Source organism: Oncorhynchus mykiss, chromosome 1 (assembly GCF_057628025.1).
Source record: "Oncorhynchus mykiss isolate SJ-2025 chromosome 1, ASM5762802v1, whole genome shotgun sequence".
Lineage (NCBI taxonomy): Eukaryota > Metazoa > Chordata > Actinopteri > Salmoniformes > Salmonidae > Oncorhynchus > Oncorhynchus mykiss.
The window spans coordinates 90294-115050 of record NC_143022.1 but is presented as its reverse complement, the minus strand read 5'-3'; the positions used below and the strand labels follow the sequence as shown (position 1 = coordinate 115050).

The 24757-nt window shown below is 48.2% G+C and overlaps 1 protein-coding gene across 5 annotated transcripts in view; it reads left to right on the top strand.

Moving 5' to 3' along the window:
• The window catches only part of LOC110523943 (cyclin-dependent kinase-like 5), a 185318-nt gene that overhangs the window by 145198 nt on the left and 15363 nt on the right, over nucleotides 1–24757 (top strand). For 2 of the 5 annotated variants that reach the window (XR_016489228.1, XM_090210801.1), the window contains 3 exons: nucleotides 5281–5389; nucleotides 8646–8768; nucleotides 8907–8951. Coding sequence is in view for 3 of the 5 variants with exons in the window: in XM_090210801.1 (XP_090066927.1) it covers nucleotides 5281–5389; nucleotides 8646–8768; nucleotides 8907–8951 (277 nt within the window). In the remaining 2 variants the exon portion in view is untranslated. Of the gene's footprint in view, nucleotides 1–5280; nucleotides 5390–8004; nucleotides 8268–8645; nucleotides 8769–8906; nucleotides 8952–24757 lie in introns of those variants that run through there. The other 3 variants (XR_016489292.1, XM_036980806.2, XM_090211609.1) reach the window with 2 other exon arrangements.

Genomic DNA, 24757 nt, shown 5'->3' with positions numbered 1-24757 from the left:
AACAGTGTAGTTATTCCCTACGCAAGCAATCAAACAAGCGAAATGCCGGTACAGGGACAAGGTGGAGTCGCAATTCAACGGCTCAGACATAAGATGTATGTGGCAGGGTCTACAGGAAATCACGGTCTACAAAAACAGCCACGTCATGGACACCGACGTCCCGCTTCCAGACAAACTATAAACACCTTCTTTGCCTGCTTTGAGGTTAAAACAGTGCCACCGTCGCGGCTCGCTAACAAAGACTGCATCCCCTCGCTCTCCTTCTCTGTGGCTGATGTGAGTAAAACATTTAAACTTGTTAATTTTCGCAAGGCTGCTGGCCCAGACGGCCGCGTCACAGAGGACGCGGTTCCTCTGGTCTGCATGCGCAGACCAGCTGGCTGGGGTGTTCTGTACCCAAGAAGGCAAAGATAACTGAACTAAATGACTACCGCCCCGTAGCACTCACTTCTGTCATCATGAAGTACTTTGAGAGACTAGTCAAGGATCATATCACCTCCACCTTACTGGCCACCCTAGACCCACTTCAGTTTGCATGCCGTCCCAACAGGTCCACAGGCGACGCAATCACACTGCCCCATCCCATCTGGACAAAAACAATACCTGCTAAACAGCAATCATTAACTCAGAGAGGCTGTCGTCTACATTGAGACCCAATCACTGGACACTTTAATAAATGGATCACTAGTCACTTTAAACAATGCCACTTTAAATAATGCCACTTTAATAATGTTTACATATCTTACATTACTCATATCACATGTAAATACTGTATTTTATACCATCTTCTGCACCTTCCCCATTCCGCTCGGCCATCGCTCATCCATATACTTATATGTACATATTCTCTTTCACTCCTTTAGATTTGTGTGTATTAGGTTGTTGTTGGGGAAATCTTAGATTTTTTGTTAGATATCACTGCACTGTCGGAACTAGAAGGACAAGCATTTCGCTACCCTCGCATTAACATCTGCTAACCATGTGTATGTGACCAATAAAATTAGATTTGATCTCATAAAGTTGCTAAATCTTCTCTCAGTCCCTCGGCAAAATGAGTAGAATTGCATAAAATGAGTTAACAAATTGCTAAATATTATTTCCATCTCATGGCAAAATGACTAGAATTATATGAAATGTATAAAAAAAAATGCTAAATGAGTAGAATTGCATGAAATTTGTTTTCTCATTTCTGAATGTTCCTTCCTCCCCGTGTAATGGGAGTAATGCAGTAGTAGCTTATCCCGAGGGGTATAATACAGTGTCTTCAGAAAGTATTCACACCCCCTTTTCCACATTTTGTTGTGTTACAGACTGAATTTAAAATGGACTGCATTTTGATATTTTGTCACTGACCTACACATAATACCCAATAATATCAAAGTGTATTTATGTTTTTCATTTAATTTAGATTAATTCAAAATGAAAAGCTGAAATGTCTTGTATTCAACCCCTTTGTTATGGCAAGCCTAAATACATTCAGGAGTGGTACATTTGCTTAACAAGTCACATAATATGGTGCATGGATTCACTCTGTGCAATAATAGTGTTTAACATGATTTTGTTTATGATTACCACATCCCTGTACCCCACATATACAATTATCTGTAAGGTCCCTCAGTCGAGCAGTGAATTTCAAACACAGATTCAACCACAAAGATCAGGGAGGTTTTCCAATGCCTTGCAAAGAAGGGCAACTATTTGTAGATGGTAAAAATAAAAAAAAAGCATACATTGAATATATCTTTGAGCATGGTGAAGTTACTAATTACACTTTTGATGGTGCATCAATACACCCAGTCACTACAAAGATACAAGCGTCCTTCTTAAGTAAGTTGCCGGAGAAGAAGGAAACCATTCATGGATTTCACCATGAGGCCAATGGTGACTTTATAACAGTTACAGAATTGTATGGCTGTGATAGGAGAAAACTGAGGATGGGACCAACAACATTGTAGTTACTCCACAATACTAACGTAAATCTACGCTGGAGTTGCTTACCAAGAAGACAATAAATGTTGCTGAGTGGCCGAGTTTCAGATTTGACCTAAATCTACTTGAATATCTATGGCAAGACCTGGAAATGGTTGTCTAGCAATGATCAACAATGAATTTGACATTGTGCTGGAAGTAATTTGAAAAGAACAATCGGCAAATGTTGTAAATCCAGGTTTGGAAGGTTCTTAGAGACTTACCAAGAAAGACTCACAGCTGTAATCACTGCCAAAAGTGCTTCTACAAAGTATTTACTCAGGGGTGTGAATACTTATGTAAATGAGATATTTCTGTATTTCATTCATGTTTTGACTTTGTCATTATGGGGTATTGTGTGAAGATGGGTGAGAATTTGTAGTTAATCCATTTTTAATTCAGGCTGTAACACAACAAAAGTTAGAGTACATTACAGCTTGGACTGTTCCTTCATTAGAGTCCTCAAGTCTGTCCAGTTACATTACAGCTTGGACTGTTCCTTCATTAGAGTCCTCAAGTCTGTCCAGTTACATTACAGCTTGGACTGTTCCTTCATTAGAGTCCTCAAGGCTGTCCAGTTACATTACAGCTTGGACTATTCCTTCATTAGAGTCCTCAAGTCTGTCCAGTTACATTACAGCTTGGACTGTTCCTTCATTAGAGTCCTCAAGTCTGTCCAGTTAGAGTACATTTCAGCTTGAACTGTTCCTTCATTAGAGTCCTCAAGTCTGTCCAGTTACATTACAGCTTGGACTGTTCCTTCATTAGAGTCCTCAAGTCTGTCCAGTTACATTACAGCTTGGACTGTTCCTTCATTAGAGTCCTCAAGGCTGTCCAGTTACATTACAGCTTGGACTATTCCTTCATTGGAGTCCTCAAGTCTGTCCAGTTACATTACAGCTTGGACTGTTCCTTCATTAGAGTCCTCAAGTCTGTCCAGTTAGAGTACATTACAGCTTGGACTGTTCCTTCATTAGAGTCCTCAAGTCTGTCCAGTTAGAGTACATTACATCTTGGACTGTTCCTTCATTAGAGTCCTCAAGGCTGTCCAGTTACATTACAGCTTGGACTGTTCCATCATTAGAGTCCTCAAGTCTGTCCAGTTACATTACAGCTTGGACTGTTCCTTCATTAGAGTCCTCAAGGCTGTCCAGTTACATTACAGCTTGGACTATTCCTTCATTGGAGTCCTCAAGTCTGTCCAGTTACATTACAGCTTGGACTGTTCCTTCATTAGAGTCCTCAAGTCTGTCCAGTTAGAGTACATTACAGCTTGGACTGTTCCTTCATTAGAGTCCTCAAGTCTGTCCAGTTACATTACAGCTTGGACTGTTCCTTCATTAGAGTCCTCAAGGCTGTCCAGTTACATTACAGCTTGGACTGTTCCTTCATTAGAGTCCTCAAGTCTGTCCAGTTAGAATACATTACAGCTTGGACTGTTCCTTCATTAGAGTCCTCAAGTCTGTCCAGTTAGAGTACATTACAGCTTGGACTGTTCCTTCATTAGAGTCCTCATGTCTGTCCAGTTACATTACAGCTTGGACTGTTCCTTCATTAGAGTCCTCAAGTCTGTCCAGTTACATTACAGCTTGGACTGTTCCGTCATTAGAGTCCTCAAGTCTGTCCAGTTACATTACAGCTTGGACTGTTCCTTCATTAGAGTCCTTAAGTCTGTCCAGTTAGAGTACATTACAGCTTGGACTGTTCCTTCATTAGAGTCCTCAAGTCTGTCCAGTTACATTACAGCTTGGACTGTTCCTTCATTAGAGTCCTCAAGTCTGTCCAGTTACATTACAGCTTGGACTGTTCCTTCATTAGAGTCCTGTTCCTTCATTAGAGTCCTCAAGTCTGTCCAGTTAGAGTACATTACAGCTTGGACTGTTCCTTCATTAGAGTCCTCAAGTCTCTCCAGTTTCATTACAGCTTGGAATGTTCCTTCATTAGAGTCCTCAAGTCTGTCCAGTTACATTACAGCTTGGACTGTTCCTTCATTAGGGTCCTCAAGTCTGTCCAGTTAGAGTACATTACAGCTTGGACTGTTCCTTCATTAGAGTCCTCAAGTGTGTCCAGTTACATTACAGCTTGGACTGTTCTTTCATTAGAGTCCTCAAGTCTGTCCAGATACATTACAGCTTGGACTGTTCCTTCATTAGAGTCCTCAAGTCTGTCCAGTTAGAGTACATTACAGCTTGGACTGTTCCTTCATTAGAGTCCTCAAGTATGTCCAGTTAGAGTACATTACAGCTTGGACTGTTCCTTCATTAGAGTCCTCAAGTGTGTCCAGTTTCATTACAGCTTGGAATGTTCCTTCATTAGAGTCCTCAAGTCTGTCCAGTTAGAGTACATTACAGCTTGGACTGTTCCTTCATTAGAGTCCTCAAGTGTGTCCAGTTACATTACAGCTTGGACTGTTCTTTCATTAGAGTCCTCAAGTCTGTCCAGTTACATTACAGCTTGGACTGTTCCTTCATTAGAGGCCTCAAGTCTGTTCAGTTAGAGTACATTACAGCTTGGACTGTTCCTTCATTAGAGTACTCAAGTCTGTCCAGTTACATTACATTTTGGACTGTTCTTTCATTATAGACCTCAAGTCTGTCACAGCTTGGACTGTTCCTTCATTAGAGTCCTCAAGTCTGTCCAGTTAGAGTACATTGCAGCTTGGACTGTTCCTTCATTAGAGTCCTCAAGTCTGTCCAGTTACATTACAGCTTGGACTGTTCCTTCATTAGAGTCCTCAAGTCTGTCCAGTTAGAGTACATTACAGCTTGGACTGTTCCTTCATTAGAGTCCTCAAGTATGTCCAGTTACATTACATTTTGGACTGTTCCTTCATTAGAGTCCTCAAGTATGTCCAGTTAGAGTACATTACAGCTTGGACTGTTCCTTCATTAGAGTCCTCAAGTCTGTCCAGTTAGAGTACATTATAGCTTGGACTGTTCCTTCATTAGAGTCCTCAAGTCTGTCCAGTTAGAGTACATTACAGCTTGGACTGTTCCTTCATTAGAGTCCTCAAGTATGTCCAGTTACATTACATTTTGGACTGTTCCTTCATTAGAGTCCTCAAGTATGTCCAGTTAGAGTACATTACAGCTTGGACTGTTCCTTCATTAGAGTCCTCTTCTCCGTCATGTTACAGTGCAGCTTGGACTGAGCCTTCATTAGACTCTTCCTGTCCTTCCAGTTACTGTACAATACAGCTTGGACTGTTCCTTCATTAGTCTTCCAATCCATCCAGTTGCAGCGCAGCTTGGACTGTCCCTCCGTTAGAGTCCTTCTGTTTTTACAGCTGTAGTGTGTTCTCTTCATCAATAGGATGCGCCCAGAGATCGTGGTGATGAACCAATCAGAGCCGACCAAAGAAAAGGAGAAGCAGGGCTTCTTCAGAGCAATAAAGAAGAAGAAGAAGAACAAGTCCCAAACGGTGGGTGCTGTTCTCTTCTGTAATGTTATGGTCTGCCATACCCTCTGGAGTTAACATATGTACAGTACCAGTCAAAAGTTTGGACGCACCTACTCATTCCAGGGTTTCTTTATTTCTACATGGTAAAATAATAGTGAAGATATCAAAACTATGACATCACACATATTTGGAATCATGTAGTAACCAACAAAGTGTTAAATAAATAAATATATTTGCCTTGATGACAGCTTTGCACACTCTTGGCATTCTCTCAACCAGCTTCATGAGGTAGTCACCTGGAATGCATTTCAATTAACAGGTGTGCCCTGGAATTTCTTTACTTCTTAATGCGTTTGAGCCAATCAGTTTTGTTGTGACAAGGTAAGGGGGATACAGAAGATAGCTCTATTTGGTAAAAGACCAAGTCCATATTATGGCAAGAACTGCTCAAATAAGCAAAGAGAAACGACAGTCCATCATTACTTTAAGACATGACGGTCAGTCAATACGTAAAATTTCAAGAACTTTGAAAGTTTCTTCAAATGCAGTGGCTCTCATGAGGACCGTCACAGGAATGGAAGACGCAGAGTTACCTCTGCTGCAGAGGATAAATTCATTAGAGTTAACTGCACCTCAGATTGGAAAGGAAGACCCAGAGTTACCTCTGCTGCAGAGGATAAGTTCATTAGAGTTAACTGCACCTCAGATTGGAAAGGAAGACCCAGAGTTACCTCTGCTGCAGAGGATAAATTCATTAGAGTTAACTGCACCTCAGATTGGAAAGGAAGACCCAGAGTTACCTCTGCTGCAGAGGATAAGTTCATTAGAGTTAACTGCACCTCAGATTGGAAAGGAAGACCCAGAGTTACCTCTGCTGCAGAGAATAAGTTCATTAGAGTTAACTGCACCTCAGATTGGAAAGGAAGACCCAGAGTTACCTCTGCTGCAGAGGATAAGTTCATTAGAGTTAACTGCACCTCAGATTGGAAAGGAAGACCCAGAGTTACCTCTGCTGCAGAGGATAAGTTCATTAGAGTTACCTGCACCTCAGATTGGAAAGGAAGACCCAGAGTTACCTCTGCTGCAGAGGATACATTCATTAGAGTTAACTGCACCTCAGATTGGAAAGGAAGACCCAGAGTTACCTCTGCTGCAGAGGATAAATTCATTAGAGTTAACTGCACCTCAGATTGGAAAGGAAGACCCAGAGTTACCTCTGCTGCAGAGGATAAATTCATTAGAGTTAACTGCACCTCAGATTGGAAAGGAAGACCCAGAGTTACCTCTGCTGCAGAGGATAAGTTCATTAGAGTTAACTGCACCTCAGATTGGAAAGGAAGACCCAGAGTTACCTCTGCTGCAGAGGATAAATTCATTAGAGTTAACTGCACCTCAGATTGGAAAGGAAGACCCAGAGTTACCTCTGCTGCAGAGGATAAGTTCATTAGAGTTAACTGCACCTCAGATTGGAAAGGAAGACCCAGAGTTACCTCTGCTGCAGAGGATAAGTTTATTAGAGTTAACTGCACCTCAGATTGCAGCCCAAATAAATGCTGACAGACGCATCTCAACATCAACTGTTCAGAAGAGAATCAGGCCTTCATGGTCGAATTGCTGCAAATAAACCACTACTAAAGGACACCTATAAGAAGAAGAGACTTGCTTTTGGCCAAGAAACACCAGCAATGCACATTAGACCAGTGGAAATTTGTCCTTTGGTCTGATGAGTCCAAATTTGAGATTTTTGGTCCAACCGTCGTGTCTTTGTGAGACGCAGAGTAGGTGAAGTGAGGATCTCCACATGTGGTTCCCACCGTGAAGCATTTTTGTTTATTTTTATTTAATTTTGTCTTTATTTAATCAGGCAGGCACAACTGTGACCTGGCCAAGATAAAGCAAAGCAGTGCGACACAAACAACAACACAGAGTTACACATGGAATAAACAAACGTACAGTCAGTAACACAATAGAAGAAAAGTGTATATATATATATATACAGTGTGTGCAAATGGCGTGAGGAGGTAAGGCAATAAATAGGCCATAGTGGCAAAGTAATTACAATTTAGCAATTTAGCACTGGAGTGATAGATGAGCAGAAGATGATGATGTGCAAGTAGAGATACTGGTGTGCAAAAAAGTAAATAAAAACAATATGGGGATGAGGTAGGTAGATTGGATGGGCTATTCACTGATGGGCTGTGTACAGCTGCAGTGATCGTTTAGCTGCTCAGATAGCTGATGTGTAAAGTTTAAAGACAGGAGGAGGAGGAGGTGTGGAAGTGCTTTGCTGGTGACACTGTCTGTGATTTATTTAGAATTCAAGACACACTTAATCAGCATGGCTACCACAGCATTCTGCAGCGATACGCCATCCCATCTGGTTTGCACTTTTTATTTTTATTTATTTTACCTTTATTTAACCAGGCAAGTCAGTTAAGAACAAATTCTTATTTTCAATGACGGCCTGGGAACAGTGGGTTAACTGCCTGTTCAGGGGCAGAACGACAGATTTGTACCTTGTCAGCTCGGGGGTTTGAACTCGCAACCTTCCGGTTACTAGTCCAACGCTCTAACCACTAGGCTACCCTGCCGCCCCTGGTTTGCACTTAGTGGTACTATCATTTGTTTTTCAACAGGACAATGACCCAACACACCGCCATGCTGTGTAAGGGCTATTTGACCAAAAAGGAGAGTTATGGAATGCTGCATCAGATGTCCTAGCCTCGATAATGACTCAACCTCAACCCAATTGAGATGCTTTGGGATGAGTTGGACCACGGAGTGAAGGAAAAGAAGCCAACAAGTGCTCAGCATATGTGGGAACTTCTTCAAGACTGTTGGAAAAACATTCCAGGTGAAGAGAATGCCAAGAGTGTGCAATGCTGTCATCAAGGCAAAGGTTGGCTACTTTGAAGAATCTAAAATCTAAAATATGTTTTGATTTATTTAACACTTTTTTGGTTACTACATGATTCCATATGTGTTATTTCATAGTTTTGATGTCTTCACTACTATTTTACAATGAAGAAAATTGTAAAAATAAAGAAAAACCCTTGAACGAGTAGGTGTGTCCAAACTTTTGACTGGTACTGTATGTGTCTTTAGGTATGTGCAGTATCTCTACATAATGCTTAAGTCTGTCTATATATCACAGTGTTTCCTTCTTTGGCCTCTGCTTCCTTACATATCTTGTATGTTACCATGACAAAGACACCTCATACAGTATATGTTGTTGTTGCCCATCTTTCCCTGCAGTCATGTGGTTCTTATTTTGCAGATGACGCGCCCAGACAGAAGGACTCCCCTCATGAAGAAATGTCTTTTCCCCCTCTGTAACTCAAAGAATAACATAAAGCACAGTTCCTCAGTGATGGTGCTACCTGTTGTCTCTTCTCCCATGGTGTATCTCTTCTCTACAGTACTAGTCTAACCCCATGGAACCATTGTCTTCACCGCATGCTGACATTAACATAATGAATCAACTCTAATTAATCTCCTCTTGTCTGGTCTCTAATCATTATAATCATTATGAAACTAGAACCAACCAGATCCATCAAACGCTCAACCAGGACGTCATCAGGAGGTTAGTATGTAGACCTAGTGTACTCTTATAGTGTACTTTAATCACGGTGAATTGTGTTGGTTCAATTTTGTTTGAACTCTCCAAATAGGGCTCTCATGATGTCATCATGACCAAAGTAGCATGTGCTACTTTGGTCATGATGACATCATGAGAGCCCTATTTGGAGAGTTCAAACAAAATTGAACCAACACAATTCACTGTAAAGCTGATTTATAATATGGATTGAATCCTCTCTATCAAAATGTTTCTATCCAGACCAGGACAATCTGACCAGACAGGGCCCTTCAGAAAAGGTTATTTCAGTCACTTCATGGATCTGTGGTTGGGTAGTTTACCTTTCCTGTCCTCATTATGTGGGTCTACAAGATTCTGATTCTGTTGTCACCTGTGACTCCAGCTGTACAGGCAGGCAGCTGACAGCATGCGGAGAGGTCGGGGTGAGGGAGGGAAGGGTGAGGGGGTGGCGGGATAGTCTTGCATGGTTAAGAACTGAAAATCTTGAAGGTGCACATTATCTTTCCTGCTGTACCCCAGAATATACCCCTGCTGTACCCCAGAAAATCCCCTCTGCTGTACCCCAGAATATCCCATCTGCTCTACCCCTGAATATCCCCTCTGGTCTACCCCAGAATATCCCCTCTGCTCTACCCCAGAATATCCCCCCTGCTCTACCCCAGAATATCCCCTCTGGTCTACCCCAGAATATCCCCTCTGCTCTACCCCAGAATATCGCCCCTGCTCTACCCCAGAAAATCCCCTCTGCTGTACCCCAGAATATCCCCTCTGCTCTAACCCAAAATATCCCATCTGCTCTACCCCAGAATATCCCCCCTGCTCTACCCCAGAATATCCCCTCTGGTCTACCCCAGAATATCCCCTCTGCTGTACCCCATAATATCCCCCCTGCTCTACCCCAGAATATCCCCTCTGCTGTACCCCAGAATATCCCCTCTGCTCTACCCCAGAATATCGCCTCTGCTCTACTCCAGAATATCCCCTCTGGTCTACCCCAGAATATCCCCTCTGGTGTACCCCAGAATATCCCCCCTGCTCTACCCCAGAATATCCCCCCTGCTCTACCCCAGAATATCCCCTCTGCTCTACCCCAGAATATCGCCTCTGCTCTACTCCAGAATATACCCTCTGGTCTACCCAGAATATCTCCTCTGGTGTACCCCAGAATATCCCCCCTGCTCTACCCCAGAATATCCCCCCTACTCTACCCCAGAATATCCCCTCTGCTCTACCCCAGAATATCCCCCCTGCTCTACCCCAGAATATCCCCTCTGGTCTACCCCAGAATATCCCATCTGGTCTACCCCAGAATATCCCCTCTGGCCTACCCCAGAATATCCCCACTGCTCTACCCCAGAATATCCCCTCTGCTCTACCCCAGAATATCCCCTCTGGTCTAACCCAGAATATCCCCTCTGCTGTACCCCATAATATCCCCCCTGCTCTACCCCAGAATATCCCCTCTGCTGTACCCCAGAATATCCCCTCTGCTCTACCCCAGAATATCGCCTCTGCTCTACTCCAGAATATCCCCTCTGGTGTACCCCAGAATATCCCCTGTGGTCTATCCCAGAATATCCCCTCTGGTCTACCCCAGAATATCCTCTCTGTTCTACCACAGAATATCCCATCTGGTCTACCCCAGAATATCCCCTCTGCTCTACCCCATAATATCCCCTCTGGTCTACCCCAGAATATCCCCTCTGCTCTACCCCAGTATATCCCCTCTGCTCTACCCCAGAATATCCCCTCTGCTCTACCCCAGAATATCCCCTCTGCTCTACCTCAGAATATCCCCTCTGCTGTACCCCAGAATATCCCCTCTGCTCTACCCCAGAATATCCCCTCTGCTCTACCCAAGAATAACCCCTCTGCTCTACCACAGAATATCCCCTCTGCTCTGCCCCAGAATATCCCCTCTGCTCTACCCCAGAATATCCCCTCTGGTCTACCCCAGAATATCCCCTCTGCTGTACCCCAGAATATCCCCTCTTGTCTACATCGGAATATACCCTCTGCTCTACCCCAGAATATCCCCTCTGCTGTACCCCAGAATATCCCTTCTGGTCTACCCCAGAATATCCCCTCTGCTCTACCCCAGAATATCCCCTCTGCTCTACCCCAGAATATCCCCTCTGCTCTACCCAAGAATATCCCCTCTGCTCTACCACAGAATATCCCCTCTGCTCCACCCCAGAATATCCCCTCTGCTCTACCCCAGAATATCCCCTCTGGTCTACCCCAGAATATCCCCTCTGCTGTACCCCAGAATATCCCCTCTGGTCTACCCCGGAATATACCCTCTGCTCTACCCCAGAATATCCCCTCTGCTGTACCCCAGAATATCCCCTCTGCTCTACCCCATAATATCCCCTCTGGTCTACCCCAGAATATCCCCTCTGCTCTACCCCAGAATATTCCTTCTGGTCTACCCCAGAATATCCCCTCTGCTCTACCCCAGAATATCCCCTCTGCTCTTCCCCAGAATATCCCCTCTGCTCTACCTCAGAATATCCCCTCTGCTATACCCCAGAATATCCCCTCTGCTGTACCCCAGAATATCCCCTCTGCTCTACCCAAGAATATCCCCTCTGCTCTACCCCAGATTATCCTCCCTGCTGTACCCCATAATATCCCCTCTGCTGTACCCCAGAATATCCCCTCTGCTGTACCCCAGAATATTCCCTCTGGTCTACCCCAGAATATCCCTTCTGGTCTACCCCAGAATATCCCCTCTGCTCTACCCCAGAATATCCCCTCTGGTCTACCCCAGAATATCCCCTCTGCTGTACCCCAGAATATCCCCTCTTCTATACCCCAGAATATCCCCTCTGCTCTACCCCAGAATATCCCCCCTGCTCTACCCCAGAATATCCCCCCTGCTCTACCCCAGAATATCCCCTCTGGTCTACCCCAGAATATTCCCTCTGCTGTACCCCATAATATCCTCCCTGCTGTACCCCAGAATATCCCCTCTGCTGTACCCCAGAATATCCCCTCTGCTGTACCCCAGAATATTCCCTCTGGTCTACCCCAGAATATCCCTTCTGGTCTACCCCAGAATATCCCCTCTGCTCTACCCCAGAATATCCCCTCTGGTCTACCCCAGAATATCCCCTCTGCTGTACCCCAGAATATCCCCTCTTCTATACCCCAGAATATCCCCTCTGCTCTACCCCAGAATATCCCCCCTGCTCTACCCCAGAATATCCCCCCTGCTCTACCCCAGAATATCCCCTCTGGTCTACCCCAGAATATTCCCTCTGCTGTACCCCATAATATCCTCCCTGCTCTACCCCAGAATATCCCCTCTGCTGTACCCCAGAATATCCTCTCTGCTGTACCCCAGAATATCCCCTCTGCTCTACCCCAGAATACCCCATCTGCTCTACCCCAGAATATCCCCCCTGCTCTACCCCAGAATATCCCCTCTGCTGTACCCCAGAATATCCTCTCTGGTCTACCCCAGAATATCCCCTCTGGTCTACCCCAAAATATCCCCTCTGCTCTACCCCAGAATATCCCCCCTGCTCTACCCCAGAATATCCCCTCTGCTGTACCCCAGATTATCCTCCCTGTTGTACGCCAAATATCCCCTCTGCTCTACCCCAGAATATCCCCCCTCTTCTACCCCAGAATATCCCCTCTGCTCTACCCCAGAATATCCCCTCTGCTCTACCCCAGAATATCCCCTCTGCTCTACCTCAGAATATCCCCTCTGCTTTACCCCAGAAAATCCCCTCTGCTCTACCCCAGAATATCCCCTCTGCTGTAACCCAGAATATCCCCTCTGCTGTACCCCAGAATATCCCCTCTGCTCTACCCAAGAATATCCCCTCTGCTCTACCCCAGATTATCCTCCCTGCTGTACCCCATAATATCCCCTCTGCTGTACCCCAGAATATCCCCTCTGCTGTACCCCAGAATATCCCCTCTGGTCTACCCCAGAATATCCCTTCTGGTCTACCCCAGAATATCCCCTCTGCTCTACCCCAGAATATCCCCACTGCTCTACCCCAGAATATCCCGTCTGGTCTACCCCAGAATATCCCCTCTGCTCTACCCCAGAATAAACCTTCTGGTCTACCCCAGAATATCTCCTCTGCTCTACCACAGAATATCCCCTCTGCTCTACCCCAGAATATCCCCTCTGCTCTACCCCAGAATATCCCCTCTGCTCTACCCCATAATATCCCTACTGTTCTACCCCAGAATATCCCCTCTGCTCTACCCCAGAATATCCCCTCTGGTCTACTCCAGAATATCCTCTCTGTTCTACCACAGAATATCCCATCTGGTCTACCCCAGAATATCGCCTCTGCTCTACCCCAGAATATTCCCTCTGCTCTACCCCAGAATATCCCCTCTGGTCTACCCCAGAATATCCCCTTTGCTGTACCCCAGAATATCCCCTCTGGTCTACCCCGGAATATACCCTCTGCTCTATCCCAGAATATCCCCTCTGCTGTACCCCAGAATATCCCCTCTGCTCTACCCCATAATATCCCTTCTGGTCTACCCCAGAATATCCCCTCTGCTCTACCCCAGAATATCCCCTCTGCTCTACCCCAGAATATCCCCTCTGCTCTACCCCAGAATATCCCCTCTGCTCTACCTCAGAATATCCCCTCTGCTCTACCCCAGAATATCCCCTCTGCTCTACCCCAGAATATCCCCTCTGCTCTACCCCAGAATATCCCTACTGTTCTACCCCAGAATATCCCATCTGCTCTACCCCAGAATATCCCCCCTGGTCTACCCCAGAATATCCTCTCTGTTCTACCACAGAATATCCCATCTGGTCTACCCCAGAATATCCCCTCTGCTCTACCCCATAATATCCCCTCTGGTCTACCCCAGAATATCCCTTCTGGTCTACCCCAGAATATCCCCTCTGCTCTACCCCAGAATATCCCCTCTGCTCAACCCCAGAATATCCCCTCTGCTCTACCCCAGAATATCCCCTCTGCTCTACCTCAGAATATCCCCTCTGGTCTACCCCAGAATATCCCCTCTGCTCTACCCCAGAATATCCCCTCTGCTCTACCCAAGAATATCCCCTGTGCTCTACCACAGAATATCCCCTCTGCTCTACCCCAGAATATCCCCTCTGCTCTACCCCAGAATATCCCCTCTGGTCTACCCCAGAATATCCCCTCTGCTGTACCCCAGAATATCCCCTCTGCTGTACCCCAGAATATCCCCTCTGCTCTACCCCATAATATCCCCTCTGGTCTACCCCAGAATATCCCTTCTGGTCTACCCCAGAATATCCCCTCTGCTCTACCCCAGAATATCCCCTCTGCTCTACCCAATAACATCCCCTCTGCTCTACCCCAGAATATCCCCTCTGCTCTACCCCATAATATCCCTACTGTTCTACCCCAGAATATCCCCTCTGCTCTACCCCAGAATATCCCCTCTGGTCTACCCCAGAATATCCTCTCTGTTCTACCACAGAATATCCCATCTGGTCTACCCCAGAATATCCCCTCTGCTCTACCCCAGAATATTCCCTCTGCTCTACCCCAGAATATCCCCTCTGGTCTACCCCAGAATATCCCCTCTGCTGTACCCCAGAATATCCCCTCTGGTCTACCCTGGAATATACCCTCTGCTCTACCCCAGAATATCCCCTCTGCTGTACCCCAGAATATCCCCTCTGCTCTACCCCATAATATCCCTTCTGGTCTACCCCAGAATATCCCCTCTGCTCTACCCCAGAATATCCCCTCTGCTCTACCCCAGAATATCCCCTCTGCTCTACCCCAGAATATCCCCTCTGCTCTACCTCAGAATATCCCCTCTGCTCTACCCCAGAATATCCCCTCTGCTCTACCCCAGAATATCCCCTCTGCTCTACCCCAGAATATCCCTACTGTTCTACCCCAGAATATCCCCTCTGCTCTACCCCAGAATATCCCCCCTGGTCTACCCCAGAATATCCTCTCTGTTCTACCACAGAATATCCCATCTGGTCTACCCCAGAATATCCCCTCTGCTCTACCCCATAATATCCCCTCTGGTCTACCCCAGAATATCCCTTCTGGTCTACCCCAGAATATCCCCTCTGCTCTACCCCAGAATATCCCCTCTGCTCTACCCCAGAATATCCCCTCTGCTCTACCCCAGAATATCTCCTCTGCTCTACCTCAGAATATCCCCTCTGGTCTACCCCAGAATATCCCCTCTGCTCTACCCCAGAATATCCCCTCTGCTCTACCCAAGAATATCCCCAGTGCTCTACCACAGAATATCCCCTCTGCTCTACCCCAGAATATCCCCTCTGCTCTACCCCAGAATATCCCCTCTGGTCTACCCCAGAATATCCCCTCTGCTGTACCCCGGAATATCCCCTCTGCTGTACCCCAGAATATCCCCTCTGCTCTACCCCATAATATCCCCTCTGGTCTACCCCAGAATATCCCTTCTGGTCTACCCCAGAATATCCCCTCTGCTCTACCCCAGAATATCCCCTCTGCTCTACCCCAGAATATCCCCTCTGCTCTACCCAAGAACATCCCCTCTGCTCTACCACAGAATATCCCCTCTGCTCTACCCCAGAATATCCCCTCTGCTCTACCCCAGAATATCCCCTCTGGTCTACCCCAGAATATCCCCTCTGCTGTACCCCAGAATATCCCCTCTGGTCTACCCCGGAATATACCCTCTGCTCTACCCCAGAATATCCCCTCTGCTGTACCCCAGAATATTCCCTTTGCTCTACCCCATAATATCCCCTCTGGTCTACCCCAGAATATCCCTTCTGGTCTACCCCAGAATATCCCCTCTGCTCTACCCCAGAATATCCCCTCTGCTCTACCCCAGAATATCCCCTCTGCTCTACCCCAGAATATCCCCTCTGCTCTACCTCAGAATATCCCCTCTGCTGTACCCCAGAATATCCCCTCTGCTCTACCCCAGAATATCCCCTCTGCTCTACCCAAGAATATCCCCTCTGCTCTACCCCAGATTATCCTCCCTGCTGTACCCCAGAATATCCCCTCTGCTGTACCCCAGAATATCCCCTTTGGTCTACCCCAGAATATCCCCACTGCTCTACCCCAGAATATCCCCTCTGGTCTACCCCAGAATATCCCCTCTGCTCTACCCCAGAATATCCTCTCTGTTCTACCACAGAATATCCCATCTGGTCTACCCCAGAATATCCCCTCTGCTCTACCCCATAAAATCCCCTCTGGTCTACCCCAGAATATCCCTTTTGGTCTACCCCAGAATATCCCCTCTGCTCTACCCCAGAATATCCCCTCTGCTGTACCCCAGAATATCCTCCCTGCTGTACCCCAGAATATCCCCTCTGCTCTACCCCAGAATATCCCCTCTGCTGTACCCCAGAATATCCTCCCTGCTGTACCCCAGAATATCCCCTCTGCTCAACCCCAGAATATCCCCTCTGCTCTACCCCAGAATATCCCCTCTGCTGTACCCCAGAATATCCCCTCTGCTGTACCCCAGAATATCCCCTCTGCTCTACCCAAGAATATCCCCTCTGCTCTACCCCAGATTATCCTCCCTGCTGTACCCCATAATATCCCCTCTGCTGTACCCCAGAATATCCCCTCTGCTGTACCCCAGAATATCCCCTCTGGTCTACCCCAGAATATCCCTTCTGGTCTACCCCAGAATATCCCCTCTGCTCTACCCCAGAATATCCCCACTGCTCTACCCCAGAATATCCCGTCTGGTCTACCCCAGAATATCCCCTCTGCTCTACCCCAGAATAAACCTTCTGGTCTACCCCAGAATATCTCCTCTGCTCTACCACAGAATATCCCCTCTGCTCTACCCCAGAATATCCCCTCTGCTCTACCCCAGAATATCCCCTCTGCTCTACCCCATAATATCCCTACTGTTCTACCCCAGAATATCCCCTCTGCTCTACCCCAGAATATCCCCTCTGGTCTACTCCAGAATATCCTCTCTGTTCTACCACAGAATATCCCATCTGGTCTACCCCAGAATATCGCCTCTGCTCTACCCCAGAATATTCCCTCTGCTCTACCCCAGAATATCCCCTCTGGTCTACCCCAGAATATCCCCTTTGCTGTACCCCAGAATATCCCCTCTGGTCTACCCCGGAATATACCCTCTGCTCTACCCCAGAATATCCCCTCTGCTGTACCCCAGAATATCCCCTCTGCTCTACCCCATAATATCCCTTCTGGTCTACCCCAGAATATCCCCTCTGCTCTACCCCAGAATATCCCCTCTGCTCTACCCCAGAATATCCCCTCTGCTCTACCCCAGAATATCCCCTCTGCTCTACCTCAGAATATCCCCTCTGCTCTACCCCAGAATATCCCCTCTGCTCTACCCCAGAATATCCCCTCTGCTCTACCCCAGAATATCCCTACTGTTCTACCCCAGAATATCCCATCTGCTCTACCCCAGAATATCCCCCCTGGTCTACCCCAGAATATCCTCTCTGTTCTACCACAGAATATCCCATCTGGTCTACCCCAGAATATCCCCTCTGCTCTACCCCATAATATCCCCTCTGGTCTACCCCAGAATATCCCTTCTGGTCTACCCCAGAATATCCCCTCTGCTCTACCCCAGAATATCCCCTCTGCTCAACCCCAGAATATCCCCTCTGCTCTACCCCAGAATATCCCCTCTGCTCTACCTCAGAATATCCCCTCTGGTCTACCCCAGAATATCCCCTCTGCTCTACCCCAGAATATCCCCTCTGCTCTACCCAAGAATATCCCCTGTGCTCTACCACAGAATATCCCCTCTGCTCTACCCCAGAATATCCCCTCTGCTCTACCCCAGAATATCCCCTCTGGTCTACCCCAGAATATCCCCTCTGCTGTACCCCAGAATATCCCCTCTGCTGTACCCCAGAATATCCCCTCTGCTCTACCCCATAATATCCCCTCTGGTCTACCCCAGAATATCCCTTCTGGTCTACCCCAGAATATCCCCTCTGCTCTACCCCAGAATATCCCCTCTGCTCTACCCAATAACATCCCCTCTGCTCTACCCCAGAATATCCCCTCTGCTCTACCCCATAATATCCCTACTGTTCTACCCCAGAATATCCCCTCTGCTCTACCCCAGAATATCCCCTCTGGTCTACCCCAGAATATCCTCTCTGTTCTACCACAGAATATCCCATCTGGTCTACCCCAGAATATCCCCTCTGCTCTACCCCAGAATATTCCCTCTGCTCTACCCCAGAATATCCCCTCTGGTCTACCCCAGAATATCCCCTCTGCTGTACCCCAGAATATCCCCTCTGGTCTACCCTGGAATATACCCTCTGCTCTACCCCAGAATATCCCCTCTGCTGTACCCCAGAATATCCCCTCTGCTCTACCCCATAATATCCCTTCTGGTCTACCCCAGAATATCCCCTCTGCTCTACCCCAGAATATCCCCTCTGCTCTACCCCAGAATATCCCCTCTGCTCTACCCCAGAATATCCCCTCTGCTCTACCTCAGAATATCCCCTCTGCTCTACCCCAGAATATCCCCTCTGCTCTACCCCAGAATATCCCCTCTGCTCTACCCCAGAATATCCCTAATGTTCTACCCCAGAATATCCCCTCTGCTCTACCCCAGAATATCCCCCCTGGTCTACCCCAGAATATCCTCTCTGTTCTACCACAGAATATCCCATCTGGTCTACCCCAGAATATCCCCTCTGCTCTACCCCATAATATCCCCTCTGGTCTACCCCAGAATATCCCTTCTGGTCTACCCCAGAATATCCCCTCTGCTCTACCCCAGAATATCCCCTCTGCTCTACCCCAGAATATCCCCTCTGCTCTACCCCAGAATATCTCCTCTGCTCTACCTCAGAATATCCCCTCTGGTCTACCCCAGAATATCCCCTCTGCTCTACCCCAGAATATCCCCTCTGCTCTACCCAAGAATATCCCCAGTGCTCTACCACAGAATATCCCCTCTGCTCTACCCCAGAATATCCCCTCTGCTCTACCCCAGAATATCCCCTCTGGTCTACCCCAGAATATCCCCTCTGCTGTACCCCGGAATATCCCCTCTGCTGTACCCCAGAATATCCCCTCTGCTCTACCCCATAATATCCCCTCTGGTCTACCCCAGAATATCCCTTCTGGTCTACCCCAGAATATCCCCTCTGCTCTACCCCAGAATATCCCCTCTGCTCTACCCCAGAATATCCCCTCTGCTCTACCCAAGAACATCCCCTCTGCTCTACCCCAGAATATCCCCTCTGCTCTACCCCAGAATATCCCCTCTGCTCTACCCCAGAATATCCCCTCTGGTCTACCCCAGAATATCCCCTCTGCTGTACCCCAGAATATCCCCTCTGGTCTACCCCGGAATATACCCTCTGCTCTACCCCAGAATATCCCCTCTGCTGTACCCCAGAATATTCCCTTTGCTCTACCCCATAATATCCCCTCTGGTCTACCCCAGAATATCCCTTCTGGTCTACCCCAGAATATCCCCTCTGCTCTACCCCAGAATATCCCCTCTGCTCTACCCCAGAATATCCCCTCTGCTCTACCCCAGAATATCCCCTCTGCTCTACCTCAGAATATCCCCTCTGCTGTACCCCAGAATATCCCCTCTGCTCTACCCCAGAATATCCCCTCTGCTCTACCCAAGAATATCCCCTCTGCTCTACCCCAGATTATCCTCCCTGCTGTACCCCAGAATATCCCCTCTGCTGTACCCCAGAATATCCCCTTTGGTCTACCCCAGAATATCCCCACTGCTCTACCCCAGAATATCCCCTCTGGTCTACCCCAGAATATCCCCTCTGCTCTACCCCAGAATATCCTCTCTGTTCTACCACAGAATATCCCATCTGGTCTACCCCAGAATATCCCCTCTGCTCTACCCCATAAAATCCCCTCTGGTCTACCCCAGAATATCCCTTTTGGTCTACCCCAGAATATCCCCTCTGCTCTACCCCAGAATATCCCCTCTGCTGTACCCCAGAATATCCTCCCTGCTGTACCCCAGAATATCCCCTCTGCTCTACCCCAGAATATCCCCTCTGCTGTACCCCAGAATATCCTCCCTGCTGTACCCCAGAATATCCCCTCTGCTCAACCCCAGAATATCCCCTCTGCTCTACCCCAGAATATCCCCTCTGCTCTACCTCAGAATATCCCCTCTGGTCTACCCCAGAATATCCCCTCTGCTCTACCCCAGAATATCCCCTCTGCTCTACCCAAGAATATCCCCTGTGCTCTACCACAGAATATCCCCTCTGCTCTACCCCAGAATATCCCCTCTGCTCTACCCCAGAATATCCCCTCTGGTCTACCCCAGAATATCCCCTCTGCTGTACCCCAGAATATCCCCTCTGCTGTACCCCAGAATATCCCCTCTGCTCTACCCCATAATATCCCCTCTGGTCTACCCCAGAATATCCCTTCTGGTCTACCCCAGAATATCCCCTCTGCTCTACCCCAGAATATCCCCTCTGCTCTACCCCAGAATATCCCCTCTGCTCTACCCCATAATATCCCTACTGTTCTACCCCAGAATATCCCCTCTGTTCTACCCCAGAATATCCCCTCTGGTCTACCCCAGAATATCCTCTCTGTTCTACCACAGAATATCCCATCTGGTCTACCCCAGAATATCCCCTCTGCTCTACCCCAGAATATTCCCTCTGCTCTACCCCAGAATATCCCCTCTGGTCTACCCCAGAATATCCCCTCTGCTGTACCCCAGAATATCCCCTCTGGTCTACCCTGGAATATACCCTCTGCTCTACCCCAGAATATCCCCTCTGCTGTACCCCAGAATATCCCCTCTGCTCTACCCCATAATATCCCTTCTGGTCTACCCCAGAATATCCCCTCTGCTCTACCCCAGAATATCCCCTCTGCTCTACCCCAGAATATCCCCTCTGCTCTACCCCAGAATATCCCCTCTGCTCTACCTCAGAATATCCCCTCTGCTCTACCCCAGAATATCCCCTCTGCTCTACCCCAGAATATCCCCTCTGCTCTACCCCAGAATATCCCTACTGTTCTACCCCAGAATATCCCCTCTGCTCTACCCCAGAATATCCCCCCTGGTCTACCCCAGAATATCCTCTCTGTTCTACCACAGAATATCCCATCTGGTCTACCCCAGAATATCCCCTCTGCTCTACCCCATAATATCCCCTCTGGTCTACCCCAGAATATCCCTTCTGGTCTACCCCAGAATATCCCCTCTGCTCTACCCCAGAATATCCCCTCTGCTCTACCCCAGAATATCCCCTCTGCTCTACCCCAGAATATCTCCTCTGCTCTACCTCAGAATATCCCCTCTGGTCTACCCCAGAATATCCCCTCTGCTCTACCCCAGAATATCCCCTCTGCTCTACCCAAGAATATCCCCAGTGCTCTACCACAGAATATCCCCTCTGCTCTACCCCAGAATATCCCCTCTGCTCTACCCCAGAATATCCCCTCTGGTCTACCCCAGAATATCCCCTCTGCTGTACCCCGGAATATCCCCTCTGCTGTACCCCAGAATATCCCCTCTGCTCTACCCCATAATATCCCCTCTGGTCTACCCCAGAATATCCCTTCTGGTCTACCCCAGAATATCCCCTCTGCTCTACCCCAGAATATCCCCTCTGCTCTACCCCAGAATATCCCCCCTGCTCTACCCCAGAATATCCCCTCTGCTCTACCCCAGAATATCCCCTCTGCTCTACCCCAGAATATCCCCTCTGCTCTACCCAAGAATATCCCCTCTGCTCTACACCAGATTATCCTCCCTGCTGTACCCCATAATATCCCCTCTGCTGTACCCCAGAATATCCCCTCTGGTCTACCCCAGAATATCCCCACTGCTCTACCCCAGAATATCCCCTCTGCTCTACCCCAGAATAAACCTTCTGGTCTACCCCAGAATATCTCCTCTGCTCTACCACATAATATCCCCTCTGCTTTACCCCAGAATATCCCCTCTGCTCTACCCCAGAATATCCCCTCTGCTCTACCCCAGAATATCCCTACTGTTCTACCCCAGAATATCCCCTCTGCTCTACCCCAGAATATCCCCTCTGGTCTACCCCAGAATATCCTCTCTGTTCTACCACAGAATATCCCATCTGGTCTACATCAAGAATATCCCCTCTGCTCTACCCCATAATATCCCCTCTGGTCTACCCCAGAATATCCCTTCTGGTCTACCCCAGAATATCCCCTCTGCTCTACCCCAGAATATCCCCTCTGCTCTACCTCAGAATATCCCCTCTGTTGTACCCCAGAATATCCCCTCTGCTCTACCCCAGAATATCCCCTCTGCTCTACCCAAGAATATCCCCTCTGCTCTACCCCAGATTATCCTCCCTGCTGTACCCCATAATATCCCCTCTGCTGTACCCCAGAATATCCCCTCTGCTGTACCCCAGAATATCCCCTCTGGTCTACCCCAGAATATCCCTTCTGGTCTACCCCAGAATATCCCCTCTGCTCTACCCCAGAATATCCCCTCTGCTGTACCCCAGAATATCCCCTCTGGTCTACCCCAGAATATCCCTTCTGGTCTACCCCAGAATATCCCCTCTGCTCTACCCCAGAATATCCCCTCTGCTCTACCCAAGAATATCCCTACTGCTCTACCCCAGAATATCCCCTCTGGTCTATCCCAGAATATCCCCTCTGCTCTACCCCAGAATATCCCGTCTGGTCTACCCCAGAATATCCCCTCTGGTCTACCACAGAATATCCCATCTGGTCTACCCCAGAATATCCCCTCTGCTCTACCCCATAATATCCCCTCTGATCTACCCCAGAATATCCCTTCTGGTCTACCTCAGAATATCCCCTCTGCTCTACCCCAGAATATCCCCTCTGCTCTACCTCAGAATATCCCCTCTGCTGTACCCCAGAATATCCCCTCTGCTCTACCCCAGAATATCCCCTCTGCTCTACCCAAGAATATCCCCTCTGCTCTCCCCCAGATTATCCTCCCTGCTGTACCCCATAATATCCCCTCTGCTGTACCCCAGAATATCCCCTCTGGTCTACCCCAGAATATCCCCACTGCTCTACCCCAGAATATCCCCTCTGGTCTACCCCAGAATATCCCCTCTGCTCTACCCCAGAATAAACCTTCTGGTCTACCCCAGAATATCTCCTCTGCTCTACCACAGAAGATCCCCTCTGCTCTACCCCAGAATATCCCCTCTGCTCTACCCCAGAATATCCCCTCTGCTCTACCCCAGAATATCCCTACTGTTCTACCCCAGAATATCCCCTCTGCTCTACCCCAGAATATCCCCTCTGGTCTACCCCAGAATATCCTCTCTGTTCTACCACAGAATATCCCATCTGGTCTACCCCAGAATATCCCCTCTGCTCTACCCCAGAATATCCCCTCTGCTCTACCCCAGAATATCCCCTCTGCTCTACCTCAGAATATCCCCTCTGCTGTACCCCAGAATATCCCCTCTGCTCTTCCCCAGAATATCCCCTCTGCTCTACCCAAGAATATCCCCTCTGCTCTACCCCAGATTTTCCTCCCTGCTGTACCCCATAATATCCCCTCTGCTGTACCCCAGAATATCCCCTCTGCTGTACCCCAGAATATCCCATCTGCTCTACCCCAGAATATCCCCACTGCTCTCCCCCAGAATATCCCCCCTGCTCTACCCCAGAATATCCCCTCTGCTGTACCCCAGAATATCCCCTCTGCTCTACCCCAGAATATCCCCTCTGCTGTACCCCAGAATATCCCCTCTGCTCTACCCCAGAATATCCCCTATTGTCTACCCCAGATTATCCCCTCTGCTCTATCCCAGAATATCCCCTCTGCTGTACCCCAGAATATCCCCTCTGCTCTACCCCAGAATATCCCCTCTGCTCTACCCCAGAATATCTCCTCTGCTCTACCCCAGAATATCCCCTCTGCTCTACCCCAGAATATCCCCTCTGCTCTACCTCAGAATATCACCTCTGCTGTACCCCAGAATATCCCCTCTGCTCTACCCCAGAATATCCCCTCTGCTCTACCCAAGAATATCCCCTCTGCTCTACCCCAGATTATCCTCCCTGCTGTACCCCAGAATATTCCCTCTGCTCTACCCAATAATATCCCCTCTGCTCTACCCCAGATTATCCTCCCTGCTGTACCCCAGAATATCCCCTCTGGTCTACCCAATAATATCCCCTCTGCTCTACCCCAGGTTATCCTCCCTGCTCTACCCCAGAATATCCCCTCTGGTCTACCCCAGAATATCCCCTCTGCTCTACCCCAGAATATCCCCTCTGCTGTACCCCAGAATATCCCCTCTGGTCTACCCCAGAATATCCCCTCTGCTCTACCACAGAATATCCCATCTGCTCTACCCCAGAATATCCCCTCTGGTCTACCCCAGAATATCCCCTCTGGTCTACCCCGGAATATCCCCTCTGCTCTATCCCAGAATATCCCCTCTGCTCTTCCACAGAATATCCCCTCTGCTCTACCCCAGAATATCCCCTCTGGTCTACCCCAGAATATCCCTACTGGTCTACCCCAGAATATCCCCTCTGGTCTACCCCAGAATATCCCCTCTGCTCTACCCCAGAATATCCCCTCTGCTTTACCCCAGAATATCCCCTCTGGTCTACCCCAGAATATCCCCTCTGCTCTATCCCAGAATATCCCCTCTGGTCTACCCCATAATATCCCCCCTGCTCTACCCCAGAATATCCCCCCTGCTCTACCCCAGAATATCCCCCCTACTCTACCCCAGAATATCCCATCAGCTCTACCCCAGATGATCCTCCCTGCTGTACCCCAGAATATCCCCTCTGCTCTACCCCAGAATATCCCCT